The sequence below is a fragment of the Halteromyces radiatus genome, assembly GCF_025201355.1.
Source record: "Halteromyces radiatus strain CBS 162.75 chromosome Unknown BX664scaffold_3, whole genome shotgun sequence".
NCBI lineage: Eukaryota > Fungi > Mucoromycota > Mucoromycetes > Mucorales > Cunninghamellaceae > Halteromyces > Halteromyces radiatus.
In genome coordinates this window covers 827,233-850,240 of record NW_026251689.1, presented here as the reverse complement: position 1 = coordinate 850,240, position 23,008 = coordinate 827,233, and the positions used below count along the sequence as shown (strand labels likewise).

At 33.2% G+C, this 23,008-nt stretch overlaps 9 protein-coding genes across 9 annotated transcripts; 4 read left to right on the top strand and 5 right to left on the bottom strand.

The window, feature by feature from the left end:
• Positions 1-348: 348 nt before the first annotated feature.
• Positions 349-2,124, bottom strand: BX664DRAFT_328142 (uncharacterized protein). The gene has a single exon (XM_051544550.1). It carries the CDS (start codon positions 2,028-2,030, stop codon positions 792-794), a length of 1,239 nt encoding a protein of 412 aa, XP_051401233.1. The 5' UTR covers positions 2,031-2,124; the 3' UTR covers positions 349-791.
• A 1,214-nt stretch (positions 2,125-3,338) lies between these two features.
• Positions 3,339-3,892, bottom strand: BX664DRAFT_328140 (ribosomal protein L22e). Its single transcript, XM_051544549.1, has 2 exons — positions 3,749-3,892; positions 3,339-3,678 (listed from the first exon to the last, which is right to left on the bottom strand). Exons 1-2 carry the CDS (start codon positions 3,845-3,847, stop codon positions 3,415-3,417), a joined length of 363 nt encoding a protein of 120 aa, XP_051401232.1. The 5' UTR covers positions 3,848-3,892; the 3' UTR covers positions 3,339-3,414.
• Positions 3,893-4,125: 233 nt separating this feature from the next.
• BX664DRAFT_328139 (dynein light intermediate chain-domain-containing protein) lies at positions 4,126-6,677 on the top strand. Its single transcript, XM_051544548.1, has 7 exons — positions 4,126-4,512; positions 4,628-4,858; positions 4,945-5,105; positions 5,212-5,305; positions 5,396-5,721; positions 5,792-6,025; positions 6,104-6,677. Exons 1-7 carry the CDS (start codon positions 4,152-4,154, stop codon positions 6,455-6,457), a joined length of 1,761 nt encoding a protein of 586 aa, XP_051401231.1. The 5' UTR covers positions 4,126-4,151; the 3' UTR covers positions 6,458-6,677.
• Positions 6,678-7,071: 394 nt separating this feature from the next.
• On the bottom strand, positions 7,072-10,245 carry BX664DRAFT_277284 (uncharacterized protein). The gene is made up of 6 exons (XM_051541359.1): positions 9,418-10,245; positions 9,162-9,331; positions 8,997-9,087; positions 7,803-8,915; positions 7,595-7,709; positions 7,072-7,519 (listed from the first exon to the last, which is right to left on the bottom strand). The coding sequence occupies exons 1-6, from the start codon at positions 9,760-9,762 to the stop codon at positions 7,152-7,154; spliced, it is 2,202 nt and encodes a 733-aa protein (XP_051401230.1). The 5' UTR covers positions 9,763-10,245; the 3' UTR covers positions 7,072-7,151.
• Positions 10,246-12,711: 2,466 nt separating this feature from the next.
• On the top strand, positions 12,712-14,516 carry BX664DRAFT_364628 (uncharacterized protein; the record flags this gene model as incomplete). Its single annotated transcript, XM_051548429.1, has 7 exons — positions 12,712-12,772; positions 12,834-12,875; positions 12,948-13,035; positions 13,102-13,146; positions 13,346-13,402; positions 13,598-14,411; positions 14,487-14,516. The coding sequence occupies 7 exons, from the start codon at positions 12,712-12,714 to the stop codon at positions 14,514-14,516; spliced, it is 1,137 nt and encodes a 378-aa protein (XP_051401229.1).
• A 280-nt stretch (positions 14,517-14,796) lies between these two features.
• On the top strand, positions 14,797-16,677 carry BX664DRAFT_328119 (acyl-CoA dehydrogenase/oxidase). Its single transcript, XM_051544547.1, has 6 exons — positions 14,797-14,971; positions 15,033-15,098; positions 15,153-16,058; positions 16,135-16,275; positions 16,355-16,365; positions 16,462-16,677. Exons 1-6 carry the CDS (start codon positions 14,888-14,890, stop codon positions 16,556-16,558), a joined length of 1,305 nt encoding a protein of 434 aa, XP_051401228.1. The 5' UTR covers positions 14,797-14,887; the 3' UTR covers positions 16,559-16,677.
• A 208-nt stretch (positions 16,678-16,885) lies between these two features.
• BX664DRAFT_328117 (Sucrase/ferredoxin-like-domain-containing protein) lies at positions 16,886-17,883 on the bottom strand. Its single transcript, XM_051544546.1, has one exon. The coding sequence runs from the start codon at positions 17,859-17,861 to the stop codon at positions 16,893-16,895; it is 969 nt and encodes a 322-aa protein (XP_051401227.1). The 5' UTR covers positions 17,862-17,883; the 3' UTR covers positions 16,886-16,892.
• A 413-nt stretch (positions 17,884-18,296) lies between these two features.
• BX664DRAFT_328116 (histone-fold-containing protein) lies at positions 18,297-19,254 on the top strand. The gene is made up of 4 exons (XM_051544545.1): positions 18,297-18,444; positions 18,542-18,631; positions 18,720-18,883; positions 18,946-19,254. The coding sequence occupies exons 1-4, from the start codon at positions 18,387-18,389 to the stop codon at positions 19,063-19,065; spliced, it is 432 nt and encodes a 143-aa protein (XP_051401226.1). The 5' UTR covers positions 18,297-18,386; the 3' UTR covers positions 19,066-19,254.
• Positions 19,255-19,629: 375 nt separating this feature from the next.
• Positions 19,630-22,498, bottom strand: BX664DRAFT_328106 (uncharacterized protein). The gene is made up of 8 exons (XM_051544544.1): positions 21,442-22,498; positions 21,258-21,372; positions 21,043-21,198; positions 20,814-20,960; positions 20,568-20,723; positions 20,345-20,452; positions 20,112-20,248; positions 19,630-20,029 (listed from the first exon to the last, which is right to left on the bottom strand). The coding sequence occupies exons 1-8, from the start codon at positions 22,368-22,370 to the stop codon at positions 19,750-19,752; spliced, it is 2,028 nt and encodes a 675-aa protein (XP_051401225.1). The 5' UTR covers positions 22,371-22,498; the 3' UTR covers positions 19,630-19,749.
• Positions 22,499-23,008: the final 510 nt, after the last annotated feature.

Here is a 23,008-nt window from a genome sequence, read left to right as displayed (position 1 = left end):
TCTTTACATTGAAAACACATATTTTTATACATATATTGAAATAAAGAAACAACAATGATTTTTATTGATTTTTTTTTTTTTAAAAAAAACATGTTTATAAGGTTGGAGTGACAAGGAAAAAAAAAAATTTCTAGAGCGGAAAACATAATATGATGCGTTGTACACCCATGATCAATGGATTTTTGAAAGGCAACATAGATGGATGATCCCCTTCTTGTTTTATTACTACTATTCAGGGATCGTACGATAATATATCTGTGTAAGCCGAAAAAAAAACACATCACTTTTTTTAATAAAGAGAAAAAAAGTGTGTGTGCAACCATGTCAGCATCATCATAACATAGCGAGGCACTTTCTCTGCTTTTCTTCCCTTTTATTCAAGCAACCTTTCTTCTTCTTCTACTACTAACAAGTGTAAAATAAAAAAAAAAAATCAAGAGAACATATGACGCCGGCCATTCATAAACAAAGACAATATCCCGATGCTGGCACCTGCCTCCTTTTTTTTTAAATTGAATTTTTCTAAAGATGGGACAAATAGTGTGTGTGAGAGAAAAAAAAAATATTTTTTTTTATTAAAGGGATGAATGATAGTAAATGACAAGAAAAATAAAAAGAGATGCATAAGACCAGTACAATAAGAACTAACAAGAATAAGAATAATAATAATAATAAAAAGGAGATACTACACTGAAATATATAGGCTATGATACAAAAAGAATGGTGGAGAAATTGAAGGGGGAATCTTTGATATAAAAAAAAAAAAGAATTGATCTAAAGTAGGTTGTTGCTCATTGATACCGTCTAAACCTATCCAAGGATAATTGATCGGCTGATCGTCGACGTTGACTAGGAGGTAATAAAAATAAAGGTGGTGCACTAGGTGTATAAGCCGGTGGTGGCATATCAGGAGTTATTGGTGGTTGTTGATGTGAATCATTAGTAGAACTTGCTTCATTTATTGTTGTAGTTGTAGTCATCAAGTCTGATAATCCATTGGAGCCAGCCACTGGTTTCAAATGTAAATTTGTTGAAGTCTTTCTAGATGAATTTGGTGAAGGGACCACATCTTGTCGATAGGGTAATGCGGATGGTGATATGGCAATATCCATTTCAAGTTCTTTAGCCGAAGGTGCCGAAGGAGCAGGTAGATCTGTTGACAATAATGGTGATGATGTTGATGATGAAGCCGAATTTGATGATGTCGCTGCTTCCCTTTGTAATAACATGGATTGTTGATGTCGTTCCCTAAGATGTAATGGTAACAATGTAGGTTCTGGTGGTGCTGATGGAATAATGGTAGTCATTTCAATAGTTTCCTGTCCATTACCATGATGATGTTGACAATTTGTTGTTGTTGATAATGATGATGATGCTGACATTGGTGAAGATAATGATTGTTGTGGTGTTGTTGTTGTTGGGTGATGTGATGTAGCTGTAGATGTTCCTGAAGGTTGTCGTTCATGACGATGATTATTTCCACTACCACTGTTGTTTCGATGTAAATGAGAGGTTGAATGATCATAATGTTGTACAGATTTCATTCGTCTTCGTTTAGCTCGTATGCGTAGAATGACTACTGTACCGGCAACAATCATAAGTACACCTACACCACCTACCACAGTCGAAATACTGATCAATCGCTTCAATACTTCGTTGTCATGATCTACTTGAGCTTCTATACTGGATTCATTTGGGTCCGAAACATCACTATTTGTTGCAGAAGAAGAAGAAGGAGCACCCGTTCCGCCAAGTTCATGATATGTTTGTCCATTGGTTTGAATGATAATGATGGTTGTCACACTAGGAGGTGGTTGCATTGTTGTAGTTGGTGATGTATCGTTATCACTGTTACTTTTGCTGCGATGGTTATTGTCGTTTAGGAATGGAAAACTAGAATAGTCATCACGAATGGCAAGTGTAGGTTGTTGTCGTTTGAGTAAATTGTTGTTACTGTTTTCCAGAGAATGTACTAAATTCAAAAGTAATAAAAATAACAGAATTGCCAGTAAAGGCAAGGATCTGAACATCTTTAAATGTAACTGTAATGATATTAAAATAAAATAAAATATAATAAAAAAAAGAAAATTAGATGAAGAAGGAATTGTACAGAAAAAAAAAAAAAAAAAGAGTGTTATTTACCGAGAAATTATCAACAAAAGAAAAAGGGAATCGGAAAAGAAGAAAAAAAAAAGATGATGATTTAGAAAAAAAAAGGTTACACATCGCCTCGAAGATTTCCTTCTCCGCGTAATCAGTTAAAAATATCACTATAAATGATCCAATCATTACCTCTAAAAGAAATCTTAACCATTCTAGGTGACTATTTTCTTTCTTGTATAAAACCTGTGTGTGGCTCAAATCATTTTTTGACTTTTTTTAGCCATAATGAAATTTACTTCCTTTTGATATTAACACATAAAGAGAAGTAAAGAAAGGATTCCATTTAGAAAAAAAAAAAAATGAAGGAACACGTAAATTTCACACACTGGGATCAATGTCACACAATTCATATATCATCATCATCTAACTAATATCATCGTTACTATTATGAACTAATATCATCATTATCATCATCAATTATTATCATATCATATTTCTTTTTTTTATTATTATACTGTTTATTTTTAATCCAACATATATATATTCAGTAACAAAGCACTCTATAAATTCATTCAACATGATCATCAATCAATTGCATACAAGAAATTTTATTCAAATAATAAAAACGGAATTTCAAAAATAAGATATCGCAAAAATAGGAAATAAAAATATATAGTAAGGATAGAAAAAATAGATGACAATAAAGAAAAAAAAAATAAAGTATAGTTGCATAATCCAAATTAAATACAAGAAGAAAAGGAGTCTTCCTGCCAATTTAACTTCAACGACTGTTTGACTTTTTTTTTTTCCTATTAGGCGAATAGAATTTCGATTTGATGATAGAACTAGATCAATTGGATGGATAGGATCAAACTGGATGGAATATACGACTGGATTGAACTGAAAAAAAAAGAAAGCAAATTAATGGTACAAGATGATCTTTGCGATGATCTTCTTATGGTTTGATTGGCTTCTCTTTTACCTTGCTCTTACCGTAGTTTTTATTGATAGTTCATACTTGTCTTAGATTACATCATCGTCTTTTACATATATGTATAAATAAAATTATATCATTATCATTGTTGTTACTGTTTTATTATTGTCTCCAATATTTTCATTTATTATCAACAGTCATCGTGCATTCGCTTATCATCCTTGCCATTCATTATTCATTATTCATCATTTCTACCACATCAACCATCATATACAAAGACATCATTATACAGAGAGACATATAAAAAAAAATCACATTCAAAATCATGTTTTATTGATAGATAACAAATAAAAAACGAAAAAGAGAGATCATGAAGTTTATTCTTCGTCAGCTTCTTCTTCATCGTTGGCAATGTTGAAGTAACGAAGTTCGAAGGTTTGCTTATCAGTAGCAATGACACGAAGCCAGTCACGGATTTGGTTCTTCTTCAAGAACTTCTTGGTCAAGTACTTGAGGTAACGCTTGGAGAAAGCAATGTTGGCAACAACAACGATCTTGTTATCGGCACGAGTGATGGTCACAGCTTCACCCAAGTTGTTGGTACGACCTTCAACCTTGACACGATCATGGAGGTACTTTTCCTATTGAGCCAATCAATAAAAAAAAAAAAAATAAGTACATCATAGAATATTTTTTTAAATAGATGCTTACAAAAGCAGCAACGTCAAAGATCTTGTCGTTAGCAGGAGCAGAACAGTCAATGACGAACTTGGACTTCTTGACAGCAGCGGTGGACTTAGCAGGAGCCATTGCAAATGATAAACTATACGAAAGAGGAAGAAAAAAAAAAGAAAACGAGTTTTCCTTGAAAATAATTTTTTTTTATTACAGTGGTTGGGCACAAATCTTAGGTGGCTTTGCCCAATTCTATTGAACTACCGCCTTTTTTTTTTTTTTTTTTTTTTTGGTGCCTTCAGGTCAAACAGCTAAAGTGTAATGCATGATCTATCTTCTTCAATCCCCGCTATCATTGGTAAGGAGAGTGGCCCCTTTTTCATTCCTCCTTTGCTTTCTCTCTCTCTTTTTTTTTTTTTCTTACATCAATTTGTTACTGATGGTTAATGAACACTCTTATATCAACAACAATACTACGAAAATAAAAAAAAGTACCAACACGTCACACAACAATATATGGTCTACTATATTGAAAGGGGTTGCTTCGTCGAAAATAATTCGTACAAAGAATATATTGGTTTTGGGCGAACCGTCAAGTGGAAAAACAACTCTCATACACCAATTAACAAAGTCCACATCTACATTACAACAACGAGAAGAAGACAAACACTCATTAGACACAATCATCAATATCAATGACAAGCCTTTGAGTAACAAGATCTATAAACAACAACCGTTGGACAATAAACAGTTGGCTCTTGGTTATACATATACAAATATTCAAGATAAAGACACTAAAGGTAGCAATAAAAAAAAAGATAAAATGAAAAAAGAAATGATCAATTAAAAATATAGATTATTAACGTACGATGCTTGTTTTTTTTTTCTTTTTTTGACTGCATGTGTACGTGTTAGTATCGGCAAGATTAGGGATCTATCACTTATCGGCTCCAGGCTATCTGACGTTATTACAAGCTGTGCTCAATATGGAAATGATCAAAGATACAATGATATTGATTGTATTGGATTGGGAACAACCTTGGAAAATGGTGGAAAAATTACAACAATGGATGCATATGATTCATCAAGTGATGTCTACGTTTAATCATGAAGACAACGAAGAAATGGATCAAATACGTGCCAACGGTAAGTCCTCATAAGTCAAAATAGATCATGATTAGGCATTTATGCGTTTTCTTTTTTCTTTCCCTCTTGCTGTTAACCCTGATTAGTACTCAAATATATGCAAGATTATGTTGAACACGATGCTACTACGAATGAAAAAATATCACCATCATCAAGTCTATTATCTACTGATCAAGCGAGTTTACCATTGACTGAAGGTGTCTTGACCATCAATTACGGTGTGCCACTAGCCGTTGTTTGTTGTAAAGTAAGATCATCATGATACATGCATATCTATCCTCCTTCACTAACATGACTCCCAACCCTTTTTTTTTTTTTTTTATTGTGGGTGGCAAAATATTGCTATACTTAAGAGTGACGCACAGGCAAATTTGGAAAAGACGCAAGGTTTCAAACAGGGTCGATTGGATTATATACAACAGATATTACGGACTATTTGTATGAAATGTAAGTCTATTTAGAAAAAATAAAAGCAATTTTTTTTTCTTCTTGTTGGATCACTAAATGGTACTAGTTTTTGTCCTTTCCTATGTACAGATGGTGCTGCCTTATTTTATACATCAACGTCACACCCACACACGTTCACTGATTTACGACAATACATACTGCATAGAACATTGATAAACGCCTCTTTTCAAAAACAAGCGCAAGTGATGGATCGAGATACGTTAATGATACCAGCCGGTTGGGATTCTTGGAAGAAAATCAAGGTTTTGGAGGAACATTTCGACTGTAGATCAGTATCCGATTTGTGGGATATGGATATGAAGGCTTGGGAAATAGGACAACCCGCTAATATGACTCAAGGATTACAAGCTATGTATACGAACGCTATTCATAAGCAACCAGGATTTGATTATGTGGTAAAAAGGATTATGATGTGTAAACTGAAAAAAACTAATTTCATTTTTATTTTATTTTATTCTTTAATAGCCTTCGACCAACCCTTCTCTGATATTATGTCAAGATGAACAAACATTTTTGGAACGACATCTTGATACATTACAACGTAATGGTCCTACAGATAACCAACATCATCGGCCTGGCATCATTGGTCCTCTAGGTACATCAACTACGCCAAGCTCACTGGACATCTTACATACAGATCATGCTACATCACCTTTGTCACGGATAGATAATATCAAGGACTTGAATCATTCACTCAAGGTAATATTGATTTATGTACATTTTTTTTTTGTTATAACTTTGATACACATATGTCATCTCCTCTTCCTTCGTTGTTAGAGATTGGCCCTTGATAAATTGAATAAAGGATCTACGGTTCCTTTATCGACTTCAGCAAGTGATACAGTAGCTACCACATCATCTATCAGCATCAACAATGAGCATAATGATAACAACACTAGCTCATCAAACGAAATATTGAACAACTTTTTCCAATCACTTCTCTGCAAGAAATCGGCATCCTCCTCGACATCTAGTAGGCCATCAGCGAATTTGGATAATCCTTCCAATTCATCTTCTGTAAAACATCAACTCTATGCCTCTACAAGTTTCCGTCGTTCTCGTCTTATGAATGTCAGCAATGTGGAGAAATCAGCAAGTTCAGTGCACCAAGTGAAGACTCTGATGGAATAATTTTACTTTTTTTTTTTCTTGTCAATTGTATTACTCATTTACTGGGGGGTTTTTTTTTCATATGAAGCGCGTTTATTATTTCTACGTAATGGTTAGAAACTTATTTGGATTTGAATATATTTCCGATGATCAGTATTGTATGTATTCTTTATAATGCCTTTTATGTCTTTAGAAGTTTCGTTCGCTCTTATATCCAATAAAATAATGCTTTTCCGTTTTTTTTTTTCTTTTATTATGCACATGAAGAAAAAAAAAATAGATTTTTTATGATTCTTTTTGTCTTATATTGTTTGAGGTATACTGTTTTCGGCTTATGATATAGTCATCCTATGATGATGATCCGATATAATATGAACGATCATGCGGTATATGGAGAAAAATGGTAAGTATGGAGATATGTTGACTGTTTCATCCAGTTCATCTACATGTCCTGATTCAGCAAAAAAAAAAAAAAAAAAAAAAAAAAAAAAAAAAAAAAAAAAAGTACTCTTGTACAAGAAAGAAGAATGAACGAAGGAATGACTTTTTTGATCTTCGTTTGTGTTGGTGACGAGAAACAATATCAAAGGGATAATGATTTTATCAAACAATTCAATCATAAATCGAGTTGCTTTTTTTTTTTTTTTATTGAATAGAGATTGATTTATTTGAGGAATCACAAAAAAAGATACAAAAAATTGAATCTAAACTAACATCATCTGCGTTTGCCTTTGGGTTTTCTTCTTCCTTGAGTAACAACAATATGTTCAGCCCATTCTTGTGGTTGAGTCTCGACTTGTTCTGCTGCCACGGCTGGAGTGCCCCAGACAGTCTTTGGTTGATGTTGATGCTGCTGAGCTTCCAAGGCTGATGTTTCCAAAGCTTGTTTCAACATGGCATCATTTTCTTCTTGCGTCATGGGTTGATAGGTTTGGAAAAATGGATCTTGTTCCCGCCGAATTTGTTCTTCACGTCGTCCAATTTCCACTTGTTTCTTTTGTTGTTTGATTGTTGATGCCTTTCTTGCCTTTTCTTCACGCTTGATCCTATCTTGACGTTTCTTGTTGCGCAATTTTAATTCATCTACAAAAAAAAAAAAAAAAAAGTCAATTCATGTTCACCACTTTTTCACTTTCTTTTGCTTTCTTCATAAATTACTCTGGAAATGATCTATTGTCTTCTTGCTAACCAATGGTTTCATGTCAATTTCAATAAACGTTACATCACAAGCCAAAGGTAAATGACCAAGATATTTGAATCTTTTGCGTATATCCTATTATATCAAAATGAATATATTTAATGGTTTCATCGTTCATTCTCCTTTGGTTTTTTTTTTTTTTTTTAAAAAAAAATAAATAAATCTTACCTCTGTAAGTGTTGTTTCTTCTACACCTGTTGTTTTGACCTTGAGATAGGAAGGGAAATACTGATAATCACCATATTCATGCTTAAGAATTCGGATATCCAAAGGATGAAGGTAAATATGTTGCCCATCCTTTGCCTGATAAAAGTTGAATTCGTTGACAGGATGCTGTTGTTGTTTTTGTTGCTGTTGATGTTGGAGATGTTTCATAGTTTCTGGATCAGATCCATTGGATGATTCCACATCATCTGTTCCTGCACGTTGTGAATGATACTGTCGGTATGCTTCTGGTACTTCATCCTCGTTGACTACTGGTTTTCCTACTTCCGTCGTTGATGATGATGATGACTGTTTTGCTGATGCTGATGCTGATGATAATAGCGGCGCAGCAATTGTCGTTTCTTTGTCTTTACGATGTTGAAGATGATCCAATTTGATTTGTTCCAATACCTCTTCAGCAGATTTGACAGCATTAGACAAAGACGCGTTTGAATACATATTTCCAATGGTCTCAGCTTCTAGTCCCAATTGATGTAATCCAGCTTCAATAAATGGTATTTCTTCATTTGAACCCCATTCCTTGGCTTCCTCCAATGCAGCCTTCAATTCTCGAATGTCACGATCATTTTCCATCAATAGATAATCAGGACTAGCCAGCATAAATCGTCCAAATAACATGACATCAGGAGTAAAGTGCCAAGGCATGGTTGATAAAGCAAAAGAATCGGATGATTTGTGGTACTTGTTGTATGACAGTTCATCAATAGGCCAGGTATCAGATAGTGGAAGGGCTAGAGTTGATTTACTAGATCGTTGCATCAAACAAAATTCGACCTCATCACCTACTGTCACATTCAAAGGATTTGAAGTTGCTGTTGTTGTTGAAGATGGTCTTGATACGGCAAAAGGATGTACAAGACGCACACTTTTCAGATCACGACCATAGATAGATTCCCAGCAGATTGGACATTTGCGCCATTGTTTCTTTGGCTCCCGAAGTTCAAGATAATGAAGGATACAACTGAGACAAAAAGTATGCCCACATTTACTAACCCTTGCAGCAGTTGGTGGTGATAAACAAATAGGACAGGATAATGCTTCTTCACCAGTAATTAACTAAAGAGAGGAAAGTTATCAATAAAAGATGAGTAAAATTATAAATAAACATGATGCATAATTTAATTTAAATTTCATTACCACTTGTTCAATATTATCCCAATCAAATGTCGAGTCAGGTTCAATAATATTGGTGAGGTAATTCCCAGAAGGTTTGACCACAAATCGAAAGCTGCAGTAATAACAAGAAGAAGAAAATATCCATTAGTTAGATGTATTCAATTAGCATAATAGGATAAGACTTACTTTGCATTGATAAAACGTTCCTTGTTGTATGGTTGATAAGAGGTTGGTTTGTGACGTCGAGGAGTGTACACAGGTTGTTGTTGACGAGGAGGGAAGGAGAAACTAAGTAAATGGTTCAGTGATACACGACCCTTTTTATCAGGTTGACCATCGATGTGAAGACGTTGAACCTAAGAATAGGATAAATAATAATAATAATAATAATAAAAGTATAAGTACATATTAGGTTGTATATAATTATTTTATATAAAATTACCTCCAACATTTCTGGTTGTTCAGATAAAGTTGATCGTGGTTGGCGTTTGCTTTTATTCTTGGCTGCGGCAGATCCTTTGTTATGATGATTGCTATGGTGATATTTTTGGTGGCGTTGATTGGTTGATGATGTTGATGTTTCCACAGGCTGGGTCGAAAAACGCTTTGTTGTTGATGAAGCTTGAGATTTTCCATTTAGTTTGGTTTTAGTTGAAGGACTATTATTGACTGCATCAGTTGGAGATTGATTTGCTGCAACGTTTTTCTTGTTGTCGTTCTTGTTGTTGTTGTTGTTGCTGCTGCTACCGTTGGAAGAAGGAATAAAAGTAGGAGCGTTCGCGTTCATATTGTTGTTATTGTAAAGTAAATACTAAGTAATAAAAGTAGTAATTTGGTGCAGAGGAGAATGGATAATTTTGGTGATAATGGTGAGGATCGCTTTGTATAAAGTTAACTCTTGGGGGATGTGGAGATCGATGTAGATAAGAGTAAGAGAGTTTGGCGAGCTTATATGGAGAGCGTTTTTGAGTTCGGAAGTTGGTTTTGATTGTAGTTTTGATAAAGATCCAGTTAAGTTGTTTAAAGTAGAGGTATAACAGTATTGTCAAAGTAAATAAAATAGTATCAAATAAAAACGTTTCCATTACTTGAGAAGGGAGAAAGAAGCCATGATGGGAATATAAAGATAAAAAGTCAAAATGTAAAAAAAGAAATATACAAACGTAGATATGGTTGGTAGTTTTATGAAGAAGATTAAAAGAAGTAAATATAAAAAACAAAAATTATTTAAATAAGTGGAAGATAACAGAAATGTACAACTGTATACAAGAAAAAAAAAAAAAAAAAAAAAAAGAAATAAAAAAGGATAGTCTTTTTTTTTTTTCTTTTTGAAGAAATTTGAAACACAGATTGAAACGTTAGGTCTCAAAAAATGAGTGACAATAAAGAACTAACCAAAATATATAAAGATCAATGATATGAAAATAAAAGCTTTTTATTTATGCGTACAATTAATATACAATATTAATCGTATAAAGAAGGAAAAATATACCAAGGAAGTAAAGAAAACTAGAGGGTAATCATATATAAACCGAGAAAATAAACATAAGTATCATAAATACAAGGACAAATCGAGATCATTTTTACATAGAAATAGAGAGAGAGAGTCATTTCTAACGATGATGTTCGAAGATAATGATGATAATCGATATATTGACGTATTGTTGTATTGTTAATGGTACTGATGATCTAATAATGGTCAAATATAGCCTGGATATAGTGAGAATATCGAGTATGGGAAGAAAATAAGAAGAAATCCATGATAGGGTCCAAAGTTATATGTTATGGGAAGAAGTTCCAAATACTACTAGTCAATAAATACCATCCTTCTTGATATCCATCATGTAAATAGACATCATCGAACCTAAAGAGAAAGATAAAAGAAAAAAAACATCAGGTCATTCATTCATTCTTTTTTTTTATCCCTTTCCACACACTATAGAATTAAATATCATCATACCATCCACTAACATGATACTAATCGTTGCTTCTGCACCAATTTCCATCAAATTATCCAAGGCTATCTTCATCTGTCGTCTAAGTTTGAAAAAATCATTGATACATCCACGATTCATGCTGCCTGTCGCTTTTACTTTATAAACGATCAAGTCAAAGAACACATCCCAATGCCATAAAATGAGTATCCAATTAATATATAAAGAAGAAATCATCGAACAATCTTACCATTATAACTTGAATATCGAATTCTCAGAGAAGATTGCGACTAAGCCGGGATCAAAGATAGTGTGACAATCGTTGGCTTCAATAGTAAAGTCATGATATTGAATCAATCTTGAAGAACTATACCAAAAAAAAAAAAAAAAAAAAAAAAAAAAAAAAAAAAAAACAACAAGATTTTGTATTAATATATCAAGAAAGGCCATTGTAATAAATAAGCTTTTACTTGTGAACGTTGAAAGTGCTGTCTTGCATATTATAGGTGAAGTAGTAGAGACATTTTTTGAGCCTTCATTCCACACGAGCAACGCGTACTATATCCTTCTTCACCTTGCCAATGAACCTGTCCGACCTAGTGAATATTGTTCCAGTTGTATACCATGAAGTAAGATTTCCAATATGCCAATCAATCAATTAACCAGAAAAAGTAGATGTCTTACTGACTTTCCCTGTAGTGATTGTCAAAGTATTTTCTTTTTTTTTGTTATCTTAAGGTGATGACAAATTGTAGAAAGGATGTACTGGTCAGATTAGAGAAGAAAGGAACAAAGAAAGAAAAAAGAAAAAAAAAAGAAGAAAAAAAAAAAAAAAAGAAAATAGAGGAAATTCTTTACTCTCGTCTTCCTTGGCGGCGCCCCCAAAAGTAAAAATTAATCAAAAAAAAATTGCTTTCCTTATTTTCTATATGGATTCTTACTTCTGCAACTCACTCGAAAATGATCATCATCATACCAAATTTGGACTGAACATAGATGATAATATTCTCTTCCATTTGTCTTAATAGCGATTTATACTTTAACTCACAACTTATAGAGTAAATTAAAAAATAAGATGCCAATATAAGCTTAAATCTATCATCGCAATATCATTAACAAATGATGTTTATACTATCTATGATTATTTCTTTTGTTAGTGGGTAAAAAGACAGCCTGTCAATCATGCATAGAAAATCATAGAAAAAGATCATTTGACACCCCATCTCACTTTAAAAAGAAATCTTCAAATTCCCATTTGAGTGTTTTAACCCTCCAATCATACCATAAAAACAATATTATTGAAACGTGTGTATATCATTTATGACTATCTTTTTTTTTATTAATGTGTCAAAACATATTTACCTTTAAAAATATCGTGTTAAACCGTCGTATTTTGGGGTAAGGTGCAAGACAGCAGTAAGCAACCTTATTGGTTAATTTTACTTATGGGGATGTCAAAAGTAAATCAAGAGATGAGCGAGCATAAGAATTCAATTACTTTTTCTATTATATCATCATTATTCTTTATAATTTGATGATTCTTTAAAAGTAATTTATCATCTTCATAAGATACTTGTATGAAAACTAGATGAAATGATGACGTGATAACCATTCTTTATCATGCTGGATCATCAACGTTTCATCTTGTTGCCATAAAGAGAAATCTTCCAACTGCTGTACTCTGTTTTGAAATTCCGATGCTTCTCTTTTTCCAAAGTTACTTTTTCCTTCTCTCTTGTTCTTTCTTTTCTTTTCTTTTTTTTTTTCTTTCTTTTTTTTTTTAATCTTCATCTTCACAAGACATGAAAAAAATATCTAGTGTTACCTCTTCTATTAACTCCCCTTTACCCAGTAGCTTAGCAAGTAAGTCTATCATCACATGATTATAATGTTATATTAATATATATATTTTGTTATCCTATAGGTGAATGCAAGAAGGCTGCAAAGATTTTGAATAGCTTCATCGGTAAAAACAAAATGAACACGTGTATCGATACTAACAGTCAAATTTCTAATAAAAAAAAATTACTTACTTTAGATCCTGGTCAAGGTCTAGATAAGGTGATTCCTGCCAATATTTTGGAAAACGCACAAGGATTAGCCATCTATTCTGTAGTCAAAGCTGGGTATATATATATATATATAGATGTAAATATTTAATGACAACTGTTATACTAATAGTATACATTTAGTTTTTTGTTTTCCCTTAGAGGTGGTAGTGGTCTTGTGGTTGCGCGGTAAGAGGAAAAAAAAAAAAACCAAGCTGAAATATATATATATAGTCTATATTAAACTTGATGCTTCTTCTATATTTACTTAGACTCCCGGATAATAGTAAGTTTTGAATGATTCCAATATGCTTTTTCAGTGTCTTGGCATCAATCCAGCGGATGTTGAATTATCATCTTTATTTTTTTTTTCTTTGTTCATTCATAGCATGGTCAGCTCCAAGCTCAATAGCCACTGGTGGATTAGGTGCTGGAGGACAGATAGGTAACATCAATATTATATAGCCTATTTATATAGTGCATAACTGACATTAAATTTTTTTTTTTTTTTTTTTAGGGGCTGAACTCACTGATTTTGTGCTTGTACTCAATTCGAAAGAAGCTGTTAAAACATTTAGTCAAGGTGGAAATATTACATTAGGTGGCAATGTCTCTCGTAAGTTATCTTTTTTTTTTTTAGAATGGACAAATATAGAGTGATGTTAATTATTTGTATAATAGTTGCTGCTGGACCATTAGGAAGAAATGCAGAAGCGTCTGGATCAGCAAGTTTGAAACATATTGCAGCAATCTATGCGTATAGTAAAACTCGTGGTCTTTTTGCTGGAGTATCACTCGAAGGATCTGTAGTGGTAACACGTGGGGATGCAAATGAAAAGTTGTATGGACGACGAGTGACTGCCAAGGAACTACTCAATGGATCTGTTACACCTCCTCCTGAAGCTGATGCTCTATACCGTGCTTTGAATGCGAAATTCCACACACTTGGGAATACTGGAGCTATGTATCAACGTGGATCAGAAGACGACTCATCACCAACTTACAAAAGTACCAATATTTCTGCTCGTGGATCACTTCGACAACCTCCTCCTGTAAGACAAATAGCTGGTTATGGTGCTCCTACATTACCTCCACCATCATCTCCTTATAGCAATGGTGGAAACACAAACACCAATGGATACAACAACAATAATAGTAACAGTTATGGCAATGGTGGTTACTCAGTGGCTCCTCCTACCTATACACCACCCACTCCAAATGAACATTCAACAGGACATACAGATTTCAAACGACCTCCACCACCACCGCCACCAGCAAGTCGTAAACCAGCACCACCTCGACCATCTGAACCAACAGCTCGTGCCGTATATGCCTTTGTAGGAGAACAAGAAGGGGATCTTAGTTTTAACGAGAATGATATTATTACTATTGTACAAAAAAGTGATAGTCAAGATGATTGGTGGACTGGCAAAATTGGCTCTAGGCAGGGTGTTGTAAGTTTATTGATTAATATACACACATTATATATACTAAAATCTACTTTTTTTTATTTTATTTTATTGTAATAGTTCCCAGCAAACTATGTACAATTGCAATGAAAGAACATGTTAATCTATTCTTAGTGTATTATTTCCCCTTCTCACTCTTTTATATTTTATTAGTCAACATTCTATATTTATTACTTTTACAAATAAAAGATCATTCTTTTTTTTTTTTAATGTTTATATTTGAAAGTGAAATACTGGATTATTAATTTTTTGAGAAGAAACAAAAAAAAAAAAAAAAAAAAAGATCAGGATATTACTTTTTAATGCTGACAACGAAACTGTTCTCACGATGAATAGATTGATGCGAATTTGCTGACTATTGAGAATTGGCTGCGTTCAAAAAAAGATATAAAAAGTTCTGTCATTCACCCCCTCCCACAAACTTCTTTTCTTTTTTTTTCAATTCTTTATATATTTTTATCATGGCCAGTAATTCTCTTATTGATTTGAAGAAACTTTCTCCAAAGTTCCAAGAACTTTATGTTAAAGCCAAGGACTTTGTTGAAGTAAGTAATATAGCCGACAACTTTCTTTTTATTCACTCTTTCCATTTTTTTTTTTTAATAGAATGACTGTATTCCTGCTGAAAAGACATTTGACCTTCAAATGGGTAAGGGTGAAAACCGCTGGAAGGTAAAAGAACTAATATATATATATATATATAAAGTCTCATGGGTTTTAAATTAGGTTATTCCTCCTGTTCTCGAAGAACTCAAGACAAAAGCTAGATCACTTGGATTGTGGAATCTCTTTCTTGGTAAAGCATATCCTGAAGGAGCTGGTTTAAGTAATGTGGAATATGGTTTGATTGCCGAATTAACTGGCCGATGTCCTAAACTTGCCCCTGAAGCTATGAACTGTTCTGCTCCCGATACTGGTAATATGGAAGTTTTGGCCAAGTATGGTACAGCTGCTCAAAAGGAGAAATGGTTGAAACCCTTGATGGATGGTAAGATTCGATCTGCATTTGCTATGACTGAACCTCGTGTTGCTTCATCTGATGCTACCAACATTGAACTCAATATTCGTCGAGAAGGCAATGAATACGTATTGAATGGTCTTAAATGGTGGATCTCTGGTGCTGGTGATCCTCGTTGTGCTCTTTATCTAGTCATGGGCAAGTCTGATCCTGGAAATAAAAACAAACATCGTCAACAATCCATTGTACTTGTACCTGCTGGTACTCCTGGTGTCACTGTGGTACGTCCCTTACCTGTATTTGGTTATGATGATGCTCCTGAAGGTCATTGTGAAATCATCTTCAAAGATGTACGTGTTCCCGTAGAGAACATCATCCTTGGTGAAGGTCGTGGTTTTGAAGTTATTCAAGGTCGTCTTGGTCCTGGTCGTATCCATCATTGTATGCGAACTATTGGTATTGCTGAACGTGCTTTGGAATATATGATGGTCCGTGTTACCGATCCCGCTCGTCGTACATTTGGAAAAGGTCTTCATGAACATGGTACCATTATACAAGATATTGCTCGCTCCCGTATTGAAATTGATCAAACTCGTTTCTTGGTATTGAATGCTGCTCAAAAGATTGATGAAGGTAATGCTAAGGGTGCTTTGAAGGAAATCAGTATGGCCAAGGTAAAAAAAAAAAAAAAAAAAAAAAAAAGGGAGATGAACATAATACTAAAGAGAATATATATATTCATTATGATAGATTGCTGCTCCCAATATGGTACTTTCTGTTCTTGATAGAGCTATTCAAGCACATGGTGCTGGTGGTCTCTCTGATGATTTCCCTCTTGCCAAGTTCTATGCTTCTTCAAGAACTCTCCGTTTTGCTGATGGTCCTGATGAAGTAAGTAATCAAAAAGAAAAGTGATATGAATTGGATTTAATATGTCTCTTTTTTTCCTTTCTTCCTTTTCTTCTATTAGGTTCATTTAAAGTAAGTATAACAAGAAATAAAAAAAAAATAAACGAATAGACTTTATTTATGAAACCTTTTTCTTCTTTTTTTTTTTTTTTTTTTTTTTTTCCGTAGTCAACTTGGTCGCAATGAACTTCGACGTGTTGAAGAAATCCGTGCAAGATTCCAAGCTCAAAAGGAAAAGAGTCAAAATCGTATCTCCAAGCTTTGAATTCTCTTTTCAATATTTCCTCCTTCACCTTCCATTGGATATCCTAGTATAGTCTTTTATATATCTAGTTTTTATACTTATATCATTTTGAAATAAAGCATTTATTCTTTCATATCCGTAATGTTAATCAATCAAATATCAATATAGTAAAAGTGTAGTGATGATGGGATGTAAAGTTCTTTTGGTGTGTGTGAATGATTTAGTAGTGAAATCAAAAGAGTCCATTTTTATTTTATTTCGTAACATTTGAATACAATCTATTTACTTTACTATTCTAACAATAATAACAATTATATCTAACTAACTAAAAAAAAAAAAAAAAAAAAAGGACCTTCTAGGATAATGTAGGAGGAGTGACTTGACCACGCCAAAGTTCCTTGATGACTTTTCCATTGAAAATATGACGATCCACAATATCATCTACCATACAATCCCTGACGTTCCCATACATATGTCCACCCAATCCTTTCTGATGAATGATCACATTGCCAGCAAATTTGTGTCCACCAAAATGACTTGTTCCATAGATCAAGATCCTCCTAGATGAATGATGTCGTTTTTGAATTGATTTCTTAAATGCATCCATAATCAGAGGTCCAATTTTACCACATCGCATATCACGTCTTTCATGAGTACATACCAAGACCACAGTATCCACAGGATCACCATTTTCATCCTTGATGGGTTGTTGACCAGCCACCACCGGTAGAGTTGGATGGGAAGGATTATGCCAAATTGTTTGAAGTACCTTGGCTACATCAGATGTTGCTAGTTGAGCAGGATCCAAGGATGGATAAAAAACAAATTCAGGAAATACCATGACATCACAATTGTTGTTGTTGTTGTTTGAAGTTGGTATACGATCGCATACAGTCATCAAAGTATCTTTTTCCGTTATAATATCATTATTTCGGTGAGCAGGACTTCGAAGGTATTCATTATAAAGTTGATTGCTTGCATAGACAGGTCCATCCACCACCGTTTCTACCTTGGCTCGTTCCCATTCTCGTCCATTAGGTCCTACACACATGACCACATGTCGTTCGGTATCTGATCGTCCTGTCATAGGCATAGTCATATCAATCTTACGTCCAAGTACATTAGGAAGAGGATGTTTTTGGCATGGTACAAACCCATTGGTCGCAGGGGCAACATCGCTAACAGGACAACATGGTTCAAAACGACTGAAAGGGAACACCTGGGTATCAAATGGTATCTTGTTGTTTCGAGAGCTAGTAGTCGACAGAAAATGATAACGAATAAGACTAGATCTTAAAGTTGAAGATCGTATCTTAGAAAACATATGTGAGGAATAAATAGAAGAGAGAAAGTAAGATAAAGAAAGAAAAGACGAAAAAAAAGTGTTCATTACTTTTATACTTTTTTTTTTTTTTTTTTTTTTTTTAATCCGCGCTTACAAAGCATTTGTCCAAAACCCTTCCCCCTTTTGTACTATACTGATATTGGATCGCGGTCATTCGGATATGATCTCAACTTTTATATTACTTTCTTTTTATTTCAGTTTTCCTTCCTTTAATATCAATGTAGAATCACATATAGTATCTGAATAATGAATATAAGACGATGATGATCTTAGTATGATGATATTATTTTGTACGTCAAACTAATAAGAATAAAAATGAATCGACTTTTTTTTCCAATTCCGACCTTGGTTTTATTTTTTTATTATTCCTTTTCTTTTTGTTTTGAACACTTTTCTTTTTTTTTCCCTTCTACCTTTTTTTTTTCTTTTTTTTGTTTGACCTTGTTTTCTTTTATACAACTTAATATACATATATAAAACGGATTATCTCTCTATATCAATACAATGAGTGATAACGAACGTTCTGGATCCACTGTAGATGACGATCTCTCTTTACCAAAAGGTAAATACATCTAGAGTTCATGGTGATAATATATGAACTAACCTTCTTTTTTTTTAAAAAAAATAAATAAATAAATAAATATTCTAAATATATATAGCCACAGTACAAAAGCTCATCAATGAAATGATGCCGGACGATGTAGTATGTGCCAAAGATACGCGTGATTTACTCATCGATTGTTGTGTTGGTAAGATCCTATTTTTTTTTTTTTTTGATCTTAATATGAATGACAGGAAATTTATTTTTTATTTTTTCTTTGTTTGTATCGAATCTAGAATTTATCCACTTGATAGCCTCTGAATCCAATGAAATCTGTGAAAAGGAAACCAAAAAGACCATTGCTGGAGAACACGTATTACAATCATTACAAGCTCTGGGGTTTGAAGAGTATGTAGAAGAAGTGGATGATGTCTTTAAGGAACACAAAAAACAACAAAAGGTAATAAAAGAAGAAAAAAAAAAAAGTACCAGTGATATAGATACTAATTTATAAATTATTAGGACCGGGATAAGAAGAGTACCCGACTGGAAAATACTGGAATCTCTGAAGAAGAATTATTACGACAACAAGAACTCTTGTTTGCACAATCACGACAAAAGTTTGAAGCACAACAACAGTAGATAGTTTTACAACATATAGTTTTTTTTTTTATTTATTTATTGATTTTTCTATCTCTCGTCTTTACTTTTTTTTTTTTATTCGATCGATTGATTTTTCTATATATTCCATGTACCATACTTCCTCTTCATCCAATTCCTATTCTCTTTCATTTATTTATCTATCTTCTTTGTATTTTTTTTTTTCTCTTTCCTTTTTTTTTTTTTTTTTTTATATATTGCTTTTATTGATTGATTTTTCTCTATACTTCATCCTTTCATATCATTAAATCTTCCGATAGTCTCTTGTAAATAAAATAAAGTGGATTATCATTTTTTGTTTACTATTGATTTTTTTTTTGGGCCTTTTAATAAAATGATCACTTGTATTTTCATATGATACCTTACTACAACTTGTATTCATTGACCAGTTTGTTGATGGTATTGATAAATGATTTTATGATGACAATATGACAAAATGGTTATGATGACGGTGATGATAATGTTACTTTTTGAAAATTCAGGAATCATTATTTCTAACTTGGAATATTGTATGTTTATTTCTTTTCTTATACAACAACTAAGGGGAGGCTAATAAACTAATAGGTAAAATAATAAAAAAAAAATAAATATAGAAGGGGGGGAAAGACAAAGGGAGGTAAATACTAATAATAATAATAATAATAAACTAAATGAATGTATCTAACATCAAAGGCTCATATGGTATTCTTGAGGTATATCTTGATTGTGTTCCAAAGTCTTAGCCATGAATCCCATGAAGCGATCACCATAAACAGAGGGTTTCACTGCAGAGATAGCAGCCTTGTCTTGAGTCAACGATTTGAACATATGTTCTGTCTTCTTTTTAGTATCGTAAGGGGTTAAAATATCGATGATACCCATAAAATAGAGTATACCAGCAGGTTGATCCATTTCATCTGTTGCTTGGAAACCACCTTCGTCAGAATAAAATACACAGTTACGACGTCTATTTTTTTTTTTGTTAATAAAAGAGATGCATTAGTCCCAGATGTATAAAATGATCATCATCATATCAATTAATAACTTACTCCTCAGGATCATCAGGAAGTTCAGATAGATCTAATTTATCTGGGTTTGCTTGAGCAATGGCTTTTCGTACAACTTGGGCTTTGCTTTGACGTCGTTTCATCAAAGTATCTCTACGTTCCACACTCTTGGTATCAGGCTAACACAAAAAAAAAAAAAAAAAAAAGATAAAAATAAAAAGTGAGCATCAAATATATATATAGCTACAAACTTTATTTTTTTTTTGTCATCTTACCTGGAACGCATGGAGAGTAGAATCACGCACATTATCTTTGTTTCCACGTAGCATATCATGGACACCAATCAATAAACTATAATCCATAATATTCAAATGTACCAACAACTATGAATGAAGATAATAATGACATAATAATAACAATAATAAAAAGAGAATGATGAATAAAAATATAAGGTAAATCAAGATATAGCTTGATATAAATTCAAAATATCCAACTTACCCTAACATCACGGACAAGTTGCTTAATAAACATTCCACGTTTGCGAGGACCAAGTCTCAACTTTCGTTTTCGGCTTTCCCAATTGAGATCCTTCATGACGGCGCTGGGATTTTTCTTGATTTCTTCTTCGGGTAGCAATCGACCAATAGTAGATCCCTAACAATATGAAAAAAAAATAATATTGGATGTTAATTTTCATTTTATTTTTTCTTGGCATTGGTAATTCAGTTATCTTTTCAATCTTACCTTAAGATCATACGTTTCATGGACATCCTTGTTGGGAGGGAATACATTTCCCATAACCACAAAATGGATTTTTCTACCACGAGGAAGTTTAACACGATGTAAGCCATAGTATCGACAAAGAAGTGTATTGGGATTGTTGATAACATGCTAGATATATAAAAACAAACGGTGAGGTGAGATCATTAGGAATAAAAGAAAAAAAAACAAGACTTGTTTTTTTTTATATTACATCATGGTATTGTTTGAGGATTTTTCGCATAAACTTGTGTTCAGTATGGTGAATAGTCTTGATAATGAATCGATAATCACGAGAGTAATAAAAGAAGCTACCACTTTTTCCAGGGGAACCCAATTCAGATAGAATGTATTTACTTGTCAAAGAGATCTATAAGATAAATGATTAGAAATGGTGATGTTTATTAATTATAGTAGAATAATTCTTACCAAATAGTCTGCAGGATCAATTCCAAATTGTTCACGTAAATGTCGGAATACCCATGGAGCATAATCCTTGAATTTGAAATCATATTTTGCACCAGGGGTTAATTCGTCACCAGTACTAATAAAAGATACGTATTAAAAAAAAAAGATATCAATGAATAATAATAAGAATAATAATGAAACTTACACATCAAAAGCTAACTTGTGGGCAGCAGAAAAATCTTCAATTGTCAAAGCACGATCAATTTTGGCAGACACCCGTCCAACAGCAATACGAATACCAGTCAACATATTGTACATCAAAACATAATTCTGATGACCTTCACCAATACGAGTGCCAATCATGACTCGATCTTCATCATCATCAAAGTCCTTCTTTCGTCGAGAAAGTCTTCGAAAGGCCTTGCGTCGAGCAGTCAGTTCCTTTTGAAAGTCTTCAGATATTTCGGTCACAGGTTTCTTATGCTTGTTCTTGTTTTGTTGTAATGCGTGTCCAGTAGTATTGTGACGAGTCAAAGTAGAAGTTGAACCATGACGAGTAATAGTGGCGACTGCAGTGGTATTGGTGCTTTGAGTTGTACCATTGATAGAAGTGGCTCCTGAATCGGCTGCAGCTGATAATGCAGATGTAGCGGATGATGGATCATATTCGGTTGGATGCAGGGGGATAATCCCCATTGTCGTATCACGTCGTTTGGAGTGGATAATAGCATCATGAGTAGAGTGTCGTTTAAATGTAATGTCGTCATCCCCTTCTTGATGAAATTTATGTAAAGTTCGTTCGTGTAGTGCTTGTACGTCAAAAGGGAATGATCCAATACCAGACTTGTTTTTGTTATTATTGTTGTTCATCAAAGGGTCTCTTAATGATTCAACGTCTTTGTTCTTTGTTGAAGGAATAGGTGTAGTTGGTGGCGAAAGTTCTGAACGTTCAGTATTGATATCAATAGGAGAAGTACACTGTTGTTCTATTTGATTTTCTTCTTCATGTTGAGAAATAATATTGGTTACAGCTGTAGGTGCCAAGACATAAGGTTGTTCATGATGAGACATGTACGAAGACGGTTTGGTAGAATGGTTTTGTATCTGCTGATGAGATAATGAAGCTAACGACATTAAAGGACTAGTTTTTTTTTTCCTTTCAAAAAAAAAAGAGTAATATAAAATAAAAAGGGTATAAAAGAAAGAAAGAAAGAAAAAAAGGAGTGTTGAATGAGAGAAAAAGGAAAACTAAATAAAAAAAATAATAATAATAAAAAAAAAAAAAAGGAAGTGGCTCTAAAAATACCAGTTTTTGAGCTCAGCCTCTGATTGGCACGTGTGGACAGAACTAAACAAGCAAACTCACAGTGTTATTACCTTGGAATGATTTCCATTGTTATTTTTGTGATGAAAAAAAAAAAAGAGAAAATCGCTTTCTGAAACGTTTTTGAATAAAATAACAATATTGCCATAATGAGCAACCTACTGTTCAATTGCAAAAAAAAAATGATATTTTCTATATATATATATGTGTGTGTGTGCTTTGTTAGGATTGGTCAACCAAGGATATATCGGGGATTTAAATAGATGCCCATCTCTCTCTCCTCTATCTTTCCCTCTCTTTATTTTTTTTCATTTTCCCACTTCCTTTTTTTTTTTTTTATTATTTCTTTCTTTCCTTTGTTTGAATAAATACTATGGATTCACAGGAAGAAGCCATTCTTTCTTCTTCTTCTATATCAATCGATACCAACTCAGCAAATGAATCTGAT